The sequence below is a fragment of the Vicia villosa genome, unplaced genomic scaffold (assembly GCF_029867415.1).
Source record: "Vicia villosa cultivar HV-30 ecotype Madison, WI unplaced genomic scaffold, Vvil1.0 ctg.001583F_1_1, whole genome shotgun sequence".
NCBI classification, from domain to species: domain Eukaryota; kingdom Viridiplantae; phylum Streptophyta; class Magnoliopsida; order Fabales; family Fabaceae; genus Vicia; species Vicia villosa.
The window spans coordinates 477,255-489,424 of NW_026705665.1; the positions used below are offsets into that span (position 1 = coordinate 477,255).

Genomic DNA, 12,170 nt, shown 5'->3' on the forward strand with positions numbered 1-12,170 from the left:
TTAAAATTATGCGATAATTGAGTATGTGAAGTTGATGTAGTTGTGATATGTGTATGAGTTGATAATTGAAACGAGTGAAGTTTGAATACATATTTGATTCGATGTGTGAATATGTGAGAATTATGATTGTGTACTTAATTGGGAATATAATAGTAGAATTGAAATATTATACTATTTAAGCTTGTGTATACTCGATAACATGTGAATCATGTGTTGATTTCTATTATATATTCCGTTTTACATACTATGACTAATTACTTGAAGTATTAATTTAACCATTGTATTCTGTTATACTTTCTTCATAATGGTTCGTATTCTCACCCTTCTGTTTTAATGTTGCCCTCGTTTGGCGACATGCAGGTTCTGAAGTTTAGTAGCCGCGTGTAATCTAGCCGGAGGTTCTTCCTTGGTTATTGGAGACTAGGTAGTGAGTCGATGCTCTGGTCATGTAACACTGGGTAGACTAGGTGTATTGAACTCATGTTATATTTGCGTATGTATTATGCTATGACTGGTGAACTTATTTATTAGTTACATGTCTTTTGAGAGGTTTACAAGCCAAACCATTTTGATTATGTTTATGTTGAATTGAGATTTATTAGTCGATGTATGATCATGGTATGGGACATGAATCATTATAAATCACATGAGTATCATATATTTCTGCTGTGAATGCATATTCAGGTTAAATTGTGATTTGATATTGAGTGTTATTAAAAATGACCAGGAGTATTGTGCTGTATAGATAAATGCTGTCAGTTTTTTTAAAGGTTTTTAGTTCTTCTAAAAGCATCAATGTGACGCCCTTTTGAATTATATGCATGTTATTCTCTGATTATTTGTTAAATATTTTGGGGTATAGAAAGGGGTGTTACACATTTCACTCATTGGTAAATATTCGATCAATATTGGTTGATGGAGTTGATTTAGGTGACATCTCAGTTTTTGGAAATCTACAAAATCTTGAGACTCTTGATTTGGTTAATTGCCAAATCAATGAATTGCCATACGAAATTTCCAAGTTGGGAAAATTTAAAGTGTTAAACTTGAATGATTGTCAAATTAGAAAGAATAATCCATTTGAGGTTATTAAAATATGTCCAACACTTGAAGAGTTGTACTTCATAGATAGTTTTAGTATGTCTTTTGAAGAAATAACCCTACCCCAATTGGAAAGGTATCGTATTGGTAATAACTGGGACTGGAGTAGGATTAGTTATTCACTATCAAAATGTGTTGCTTTTACTGACAAATTCAATTTTCCTTCAAAAGCAACATACAAGTATTGCATGCAAACATCAGAGAGTCTTCGACTAAATGGAATTTCAATTACTGAGGGATGGATAAATCTCATGCCTGAGATTGTTGATATACGTCTAGGTATGAATGATCTTGTTGAGCTTTGTCTGGGAGAAATTTCACAATTACAGTGTCTCATTGACACAACTGGTTTTCAAGTTCCAAAAGTATTGTCCAAATTGGTTGCACTAGAACTGCACGAAATGGAAAATTTGAAGGTACTATTCAAAGGTTCCCTTTCTTTTGACTCTTTGAAGTATTTGGAGAAGCTAGCAATAAAATACTGTAAAATGCTTCAAAGATTGTCTGATTCCCAGCTAAATCTCTGCAATCTGAAGACTATTGTACTTCGGGAATGCCCAATGTTGGTTAACCTCTCTTCATTGTTAACTTCTCGGAACCTGACGCTGCTAGAGAATCTGGAAATAGCTGATTGTGAGAACTTGAGAAACATAATAATAGATGAAAGAGGAGAGAATGAATTAAGAGAAACAGATAAAAAGAAATATGTCCCAATGTTTCCAAAACTAAAAGTTCTTGCTATTATAAATTGTCAACTAATAGAATCAGCACTTCCTCTGCTATTCTCTCAAGACCTACCAGTTCTAGAAATTTTCCAAATAAGAAATTGTGGTGCACTCAAATACATATTTAGAAAATGTCAACATGTTGAATTGGGTTTACTAAAACATATAGTGTTTTGGCAATTCCCCAAATTGAAAACACTTGAAGTTCAAAGTTGCAACCAATTGGAATATATATTTGAGCACTACATTGATGACCATCAAAACCCCAATGGAATTCACCTTGATCTTCCATCATTACAAAATGACCATCAAAACTACAATGAAGTTTGCCTTGATCTTCCAGCATTACAGTATCTGGAGCTTTGCTATCTTCCAAAATTAGTCTCCATATGTCCGAAACAATATCATACAACAGTTCCTCAATTGAAAAGGCTTCATCTCAACGAATGCTCTTTGGATAATTCAATCATGAAGGTAATCCTGTTTCCATATATCTTTATTGTTTGCCAAAACAGTCAATGATTACAATTTTACTTGAAGAATGTTGATAGATTGTAATTGACAATTACTTGGAGAAATTAATATCTTAATGTACTACAAATGAAAATAAAAATGTTTTCATAGATATAACACTTAATATCATTGAATATTATTATAACTTTTGTGGATATCAAAATTTAAAAATCACTTAAATTTAAAGTCATTTTAAATAACTTTTCATAACATTTATTATTTAAAAAAAATATCTTATAATATATTTTTATTATTTTTGAATAATATTTTCATAAAACTCATTTTTAAAAATACAAAAAGAAATCTATTTAAATATAAAATAAATAGACCTTAAATCAAACAACATCAAGCTCTATGTTGTTTCAAAAAAACTATGGAAATATCAGGTGAATTTTAGTTTTCCTAAGTCTTAGTAAATTAATCCATCTATTCCTTTTTACATGTCAATTTTTTAATTCATATTTTTCTGAACTTTGATGGCAAATTAATATATATAAAAAATACATTTTCATAAATTGTATGCATCCGTCACTAATGTTTGGTTTCATTTTAGCTCCTTTATACATGGCAACGGGCACAATATCTTCCACTACAATCAAATATCATGTGCAATGTTACGAGTATTACACTATCTGGTATTTCTAAGATAAAATCTATGTTTCTGCTTTTTAATACTTCAAGAATGCTGGTGGCATATTTGAAAATTGAGAATTGTGATGAATTGAAGCACATAATAGTAGACATTGGAGATGATGATGATGATAATGTAGCCAATAATTGGGTCAATGTCTTCCCAAAACTAAAAGACTTTTGCATTGTAAATTGCGTGGAATTGAAACACATATTTGGACACTACTCTGATCGCCATCAAAACAAGAATGAGATTCACCTTCATTTTCCAGCATTACAATATCTCCAACTTCGCAATCTGCCAAGTTTTGTCGCCATGTGTCCTAAACAATATCATACAACATTTCCACTTTCAGTAGAATTTTGGAATTGCTCTTTAAATGATACATTCTTAAAGGTACTCCTGGTTTCCATATATCTTGGTTGTTCGTCAAATTAATCAATGATTTTAATATTACTTGAAAAATGTTGATGGATTGCTATTGACATTAATTTGGTGAAAATAATACTTTCATGTATAATAAATGAAATAGAAATGTTTTCAAAACAAAATTCTTAATATTATTGTTATCATATTTCTATCAAATGAAATTATATATATATATATATATATATATATATATATATATATATATATATATATATATATATATATATATATATATATATATATATATATATATAGGAAACATATCAAGTGAGAACATTTTATAATAAGAGATGAGAGGAACAAATATCAACCATTGGATTCATCAAGAGAGAGAAATTAATAGCCATATTAATGTATTAACATTCTTTCTCTCGATGAATTCAATGGTTGATATTTGTTGCTCTCATCTTTCATTATAAAATGTTCTCACTTGATATGCTTCATATATATATCATTGAACACCTTGGTTTCAAAATAAAGGTTTGTTTAGTAAAATATACTTTGCTCATTTGTTACTTTTGCTCATCCGTTAGTTGTTGGCTTCTTTCAAATTTTTGATAACTTTTTACATATTCTTGATACAGTGGTTGAAGGAAACAAATTACCAAAGTATTCGATACCTTAAAAATTGGCGCGCGAGTCATGTGCGTGATTATAAAGTTAGTTCATACAAAGATTTACATGGGGTGGAGCAGAGCACATGTAGTGGAAATATTTCACGTGTAATATCAGAGTGCTCTCTTACTAAGTGTGTGACAGTTCTGGATGAGATAGGAGACATTCCACAAGATGCATATGGAAAAGCTTTGGAAAAGTTTTTGAATCCTGATTGGAGAGAAATGTTCATCGCCATGTCTATTGAGAGGAAACGAGGATGGGTACTTGGACTTTAAGGATAAAATCTTACATGAATTTGTGTTGAAAGCGATGATACACACTTATGTTAGTACTTTGTTTATGGTTTTTATGGTTGTGTACTTTGTTCTATTTGTTGACAATTGTTTGTATTTTTATGCATTGTTTTAAAATTTAAATATATATATATATATATATATATATATATATATTTTGTAGCCTTTAGTTTCACTTTCCTAAAGAACACAATAAAACAACACACACAGAGCATTTCTGGAATATCATTTTGCTCGGATGATATTCTAACCTCTGATTCGACATCAGTCCCTTTCTCAATGATTGAATCATTGATTTTTTGGTTCTAGAGTTAACATCTCTTTAAGTTCTGCTATTAGAAGAATAACCCAGAAATATCCCTTCATCAATTTTGGGATCTATCTCTCCCTTTTGTTTTCTTTCGAGGGTTTGATAAAGGCCTTGAAGACTTCTGTAGCAACCTGCCCTAAAAATTTAAATTTTAGAGTCGCCACCTATTCTGCCAGGGCGAATAGGAAACCCTACGAAGATTTAGAGAATCTGGGTAAGTTATTATAATAAGGTTAAGGAAAGGTGTTAGGCACCTTCAAACCTTTCCTAAGGTTTACATTTAAGGTTTGTAAGAGTATTTTGTAAGGTTTGTGGTTTATGGCTAATGACAGAAGTTTTATTGTAAGGTTTGTGGTTTATGGCTAATGACAGAAAATGAATAGGGTTAAAAGTGAGATTTAAACCTAATTGAGGTTTTGGGGAAGGGGACTCGCCTTGTTGCCAAGTGCCTACGTACCTCCTCATGGAGGATCAGAGTTAACGTAGTTCGGGCAGGGTTGTACGCCTTAGATTTAGTATGAATGTGTGAAGGTATTTTGAAATACCTTATCGCAGTTTTGAAATTCTAAGTTTGTAATTTTGTAAAGAGAAATTGTGTTTTAATATGTCGTTCAACCCTAATTATAATATGTTTCATTAATCACGGTGATCAATGGATTTGATCAACATATTTAGCAAATAAAATAAAGAATTGCTAATTATTCTAATCGATTGATTCAGTTATCACCGTTAGCAAATTGATGTGTTTTGATAGATTATTTGAATTGTTTTGGGAATTGAATTATCTATCATATAAGAAGAGTCTCCCTTTTCCTCAATCCTCAAGCATTCCACATCAGCATCTCTCTTCTCAAAATTCCACATCAACTTTTTCTAAATTATGCTCTTCTTCCACTATAATTCGACAGTTACATTCTTTGTTATTCAATTTCCACTCTCCTCATAACTGCCCTTAAACCCATCCACTTTCAAATTCCAAAACCGTTCCAAAAAATTTAAGTGCAACGCATTCTTCTTTTTCTTTCATGGTCCATTTTCACCAAATTAATTTTCAATTTTTCTTTACAAATTCTTAGTATCAAAACAACATATTCAAACTTGAATTACAGAAACCACAAAACTTATCACAAATGGAGAGCTGTATGCGAGAATCGGAGGGACTCCGATTGAAGATTTCTGTTGGGCTGTATGTACATGACGTCAGTTCTGGGTGGATCGTGGCCTTAGCCGCTGCTAACGCTGCTGATGGTGGTGGTCTATATGGGTTATCACGGTTTGAAGCGAGGGACGTGTTATAGAGGTTACGCCCGGTGTTTCAGTAGAACTCATTGTATATATGATAATTTTTTTCTATTTTCTTTATTCCATTATATTTGTATTTTTGATTTGGTATGTATTTAATCTTGCACTCTTCGTTTGTTTGATTGTTTAAAGTTATAAGATGTGTGTAGCTCAGGAGGCTAACGATATTGACAATGGCCCCTTGGAGATAGGAATGGGTATGCATCTATTTGGTTTACTGTCTGTTTGATTTTCTATTGGGATTTGATTCTCTAAGGCTGTGTATAAACCATACATTGGTGATTCATAGAAATTGTTATGTTGTTATTTAGTTTCACCATAAATTATTTATGTTCATTGATGTTGCAGAATACATAACTGTATTTGGAGTTGCTGGCCATTGGTGCAAATTGATTCTCTAAGGCTGTGTATAAACCATACATTGGTGATTTACGTATAGAGGTGAGTTATTCTTATGAAGGTAGCTAAAGTTGTAATTGCAGTTTGATTTATATATCTTTCTTGGTGCAGATTGATGCCCATATTGGTGGTGTGACTGATTTGGCATTTGCTCATCCAAATAAACAACTTTGTATTGTGACTTGTGGAGATGATAAGTTTATTAAGGTGCATAAGATCTACAAATTTTCATTTTTTCACATGCAAATAATTTGTCTATTTTTTCTAAAAATGAAACTTTTTATCATCGTTGGATTCTTTACTTTGTCGTTATTCGATGCCTATTCGATTTTATGGATTTATTGTTGCTTTGATTAGAGTAGTTTCTTTTGATATGATTTTATGCAGTTAATGAATTTCAATTTGTGTGACTTTCAATTTTAACATATGTATAGGTGTTACTTTTTGCGATTATGATTTTTTAAAAAAGGTCCACGACCGTGGAAACCACCGCGACAACGACGGTAGTGGTTAATATTCTATTTCATTTTTTGATTGTATCGTTTCTGCAGATGAGATTGCGAAGTTATTTCTGAACCTGTTCGGGTAACCGTCGGCGATAATAAATTGTTTCATTGAAGCCTTTCATCCAACAATAAGATAGGTGCATTTTTTAATACTACTCTTGCAATTGAATTCTCTGTTTCTGTTCTGTGGTTAAGTCAACACCTCTCATCCCAACATGAGTGTCGTAATTGTGAGGCAAACTACTAATAAAATGATGAGCATTTTCTATTCTTGCTGCTTCTTTCATCTCAGCTTCACTGGCACTGTGTCTTGCATATATAATGTTTTCCCTTATGGTTGTTGAGAAGATAATAGGTTCCTGCTGTATCAGACCTTAGTAATAGTCCGTGCCTCAATGATGACAAAGAAAAAGAAAATAGAGAGCAGAGAATAACAGTTTACCAAGTCTGTCTCACAGTCCCATCTTCACATCCAGTTGCAATCCAACTTGATTTAGAAAAAAAATGCATGCTTATAACAATTTAGCAGGAGCATATCTCCATGTATAAAGCACAATGAATGTATCTCCCTCCCATGGAATTGCATATGCAAACTCACAGGGTATATCTTCCCATTGTTATCTTTAATCCAGTGTCTATGTATATATATCATTTCATCCTGTAAAAATTGGAATTATTTGTCAGGGATATCCAGAGATATATATTTGTGAAAACAAAGAACAGCCATCCAGCCATCCCTGTGAAAATAGGACCAGTGTAAGGTGGGTATTGGTAAATTTTAAAAATTAGCTACTGCTAAAAATAGAGTTGAAATTTAATGTTGAAAGAATAACAATAACTTTAGCACTTTTTCAACCTAAACCAACATCCATGTTACGGAAGCAATAAAATAAAGAGAGCTAAACAATGAGCATGTGGTAAACTGTTTCTTTCAGATCACCGTCAATAAGGATGGAAATTTTGAAATCTAAAGACTGCATATATCACAAGAAGGAAATCATATTTAACTAACTTTTATTTAGGATTTGGTTTCTCTAAAGTGAATGATGCACTTTAACTGATCCTTAAAGTGAAGGTATGTATAGCCTTTAAGAACCTCTTACATTTAATATTATGTTTTTTTCAGAACCTGCATATTAAATTTGCTTCCTTTTGCTTTGACAGGTTATGTGTAGTGTTTCTTACTTTTAGCTGCATCGATTGCGCATTGCCCTTCATTCTATGCTTAACAATCTGCTGCTGTCTTCCCTGTATAATTTCCACTCACGGGGTCAATGAGGATATGGCACAAACCAGAGGTGCAACCTTTGAATGCATTGATGCTTTACCAACTCACAAGTCCAAATTGAAGAAAAGCAAAAGCATAGATGAAAACACTCCAGCTGTTATTGAAGGTGGAGTTGTTTCTGGAGGAACCGAAAAGGAACGCGTGAACTCCAGAGAAAATGCAGTAAGTGTAAAGTGATTTTTAATTCTTCTCTATCCTTAAATAAAAATCGTGCCATTTATGTTTTTATTTCAAGACACAGAGCCAGGTAGAAACCTTTATCTGACAGTAGAATCTTAAGAATGTTTTGTCATATTCATATATGTCCATTTCACGAGGCGGTGAACTTCAATTCGGTGTCAATGCAATGTCATCAACTTTTGATAATTGTTCGAAAGAGGATCCATGGCTGTGAAGGTATCTGACAGAGAAATTTCCACTAATGGCATAGAATACTGAGGTTAATGATAACGGAAGAGAGAACAAAACCAGCCAAAAATTTTTATTCTTTAAACTCTTCTCTTATGCAGATGCTCTTGATGTAAGTGGTCTTTATCATTGGCAATATCTCTGCCATTTCTAATGGAATGTCACAGCCTATCATGACTCTTATCCTTGGCAGAATCATCAATGCCTTTGGTAACAATGATCCACACAATACTCTCAAGGAAGTTTCTAAGGTATTTTCTTTTTACCCTTTAACTGTTTTTTAATATGTATATTTTGATGGCAAATACTAATGCACTTAATGAAATTCCAGGCTTCATTGTTGTTTGTTTACCTCGCTGTTGGGACCGGAATCGTATCTTTCCTACGTAAGACCATACTTTGACACTTGCCCTTCTCTTATTATTCATTGGTACTATTAATCGATGGTTTTAAATTGCAGTTTTAAATTACTGCTACCAATGTGGGAATATGGTTGCAATTCTAGAAATTGGGGAGAATGAGGATTAGAAAATGGTCCCTATGTTTGAGCTTAATGGAATTTCGGGTAATCATTTAAATCATTTTCATTCATATACATGCATACTGATACACATTTATACTGTCTTTTGCATTAATGTCTCATCTATGTTAAAATGGTCCTCCAATTTGTGATATTACAATGACCATCGGCATGAATGCATTTTATAATTATATATATTTTAACAGTTCCTTCTTGTCTGCAGTGAAAGCATTTCAAGGTATTATGATTAAATTAAACTTTTATTTTTTAGCCTATCTTTCTATGATATCCACGGCTTATTGAGTGATTTTGTGGCTGACATTAACCCATGGTATCTTTTATTAGCACATTCTTTGCTCATTGTAGGTTGTGTGGAACAACAATAAGTGGTTGATGCAATCACATGTTGACGATGGAATAGTCAGTGCGACCGTAGAGACGTGGCTGCAATGATGGAACTACACATTCACATTTTCCCAATGATGATGGTTAGTTTTATCTTTGATATTTATCCATTCTAAAAGGGAGACTCCATCGGTAGGCGCCGTAGATTTTGATAATCTATTGAAATTTGATTAATAAACCTTAATCCCTATTTTTTCATTGTTTTCATTGTCTCCGATTCCTTTCTGATTTATGTTTTCAGATGGCAGTGAACTAAGTATGGAGAAATCCACCATAAAAGGCTAGAAAGATATTTAATGTTGTATCTGTTTATTTCATTTCATCATTCTTTTACAAAACTACTGACCTGCCAATATTTTTTTAGTTATTAGAATTTTGGTCTTCAGTTAATTGTCCACTATTGATTTACTTTTCGTATGAAGGTAAGTATCAACAGATGTTGATTAAAAACGTACATCAGAGGCTTTGGAGAGAAGAAAATAAAAGGTAATTTTAGTTTTCTAAAACAATGCAGAATCTCGATTTGGAATCCTAAAGTCACATACTATTCTCTTATTTCAAATTGGAATTTATGGGATAATAGTAATATTTTATATACATTATCATCATATGTGTTTAATCATGTTATTTGAATGTATGATGATTTGCATCTGCAGTCATGAATACCAGATGATCATGTCAGTAATATGAAAACCATATTATTAGCGTGCACACAAAAATTTGAAGAATATCGACCTTCCCATCACCGATTCACACTCTTCCCATTCCCTGACTTTCGAACCGGATATCTCTTCGATCTCTGATCAGCCTGATTCCGACAAGTCATTTTACGGTCTGAACCTCCGTTCTGGGAATTCTAACTGTATCAGGCAACGATATTCTTGAAGGTTTTATTCACCATCACTTTATCTGCTACACTTCTTATATTTATTTTCTTTTACATTTGTCATATAAACAAATAGTGAACAGTAGAAGCATAACATTAATGTGTGGATGTAGCATCTTTTACAAAACTGGAATGCATCGTAAATGTTGTCTTTGAATCAGTGGGTATGTTTTGGTTTTCTTAGCTTTCATCGGAGTGGAAATTGACAATTACATTATGGTATTTATGTGACGATTTGGTTTAGACTGTTGAGGTAATGCTTAGATCTTATTATCTTATGGTATCAACTATCATTCTATAAAATCCTTCACTATGAATTTGTGCGAAACTGAATCGTGAATGTGGTTTGGTTTTTCTTTTTTTCTTTTCTTTTTGATATCAAATTTGATTACGTACTTTGATTTTTCATTTTGGTTATGGTGTTGTTTGGCTACAGTGAAAGAGAGTATCAGAGAGGAGACGAGATTGCGTGGTACACTGATGGGGTTAAGATTGTGAGGTACGTAATGTTTGAGATATTCATGTGGAGTCTACATATTATTGCGAATTGCAAAATTGCAAAGGAGGAGCGCAGAGCAGCCGTTGGGTTTCGATTGAAAAAAGGGAAAACTGGCCTTCTCAGGCTAATTTGAACATGAATGAGCCAACCATACATGGTAACTGTGATGTTTTTTGCGGAAGTGATTATATTACCTTCTTAGTCACTAAATTTTCTGTGTCGCTACTAGGATTGCTGACTGGTGAATTTGCTGACGATTCTGACAACTGGAAATCAGCTGTTCAAAACTATTGGTCACTCCTTTGACCTCTAAGATTTTCTGATCATCCAAAGAGGGTTGGTGATAAGGACTTTGTCACCTTACAACATGTTCAGAAATATTCTAGACATGAATGCTAATTTCGGTGGCTTTAACTGTGCATTATTGCAAGCAAGAAAGTCTTTGTGGGTAATGAATGTTGTCCCTATAAATGGACTTAACTGTCTTCTTTTTCTATGATGAAGGGTTCTATATAAAGATAGCATGTTTTGGTTTCATGCAGGTCTGAATTTTGAAGACAGTCACATAACTACTTGGCTTGGAAATCTTCTTGCTGTGCCCGATCTCCGTAAAGAGTGGCATGAAAATTTGAGCTCACATGTTGGCTCACACTCACAGAAGAACAAGGTATATACTGAAAAATTATATGGCTAACTATAATTTAGATGAATATATAATTGGATAGTGTTTTTATGCAGCTGTTGAATGTTGCGCTTGATATGGCTAAGAGAGAAGCAGAAACTGTAATTCATGCTACACTACTAGGGGCTTGGATGTGGTGTTTTTCCAAAGTAGATTAACTAGAAATGGGGGTTGGCCCTGCGGTCTATTTCTCTGGACCTGATACATGATGACTCTGACTCTGTCTTTTATTTGTAATTTTTTGGCATCCCTTATGCCTATCTTTTAATTCAAGTTTCTTTTCCCTTTAAAAAAAAGATGTGACCAGTTCTATCAATTATCATCATGAATTTGAAAACAACTTGATCAAACTAGCCTCACGTTCTTTAAAAACAACTAAAAAGGAACAAATGTGCTAACACACAATCATTTATGCTCTTCTCATGATTTTAATATCTATAGCATTCATTTTACTAGAAGTTGGTTTTCTACAATGAAGAAAGTTTTTAGTCATGATTCAAGAAAAGACAAGGTTAATTTCATAAATATTTAAATAAACAACCAATATAATTTGCACATTTATTTCTCCCATTTATAAGTTGAAAGTTGAATTTGATGTGTCCTTTTGAGTCATTTTTATACTTCCACAATATTGATTGTATAGTCTTGCATTTGA

At 32.8% G+C, this 12,170-nt stretch overlaps 1 protein-coding gene and 1 long non-coding RNA gene across 2 annotated transcripts; both read left to right on the forward strand.

Moving 5' to 3' along the window:
- Nucleotides 1-246: 246 nt before the first annotated feature.
- LOC131635877 (uncharacterized) lies at nt 247-4,387 on the forward strand. The gene is made up of 4 exons (XM_058906510.1): nt 247-263; nt 863-2,300; nt 2,893-3,366; nt 3,984-4,387. The coding sequence occupies exons 1-4, from the start codon at nt 247-249 to the stop codon at nt 4,290-4,292; spliced, it is 2,238 nt and encodes a 745-aa protein (XP_058762493.1). The 3' UTR covers nt 4,293-4,387.
- A 5,036-nt stretch (nt 4,388-9,423) lies between these two features.
- On the forward strand, nt 9,424-11,805 carry LOC131635881 (uncharacterized). The gene is made up of 6 exons (XR_009293897.1): nt 9,424-9,934; nt 10,105-10,335; nt 10,771-10,990; nt 11,063-11,281; nt 11,376-11,500; nt 11,572-11,805. It is a non-coding gene; the product is annotated as an uncharacterized LOC131635881 (long non-coding RNA).
- The last annotated feature ends 365 nt before the right edge of the window (nt 11,806-12,170 follow it).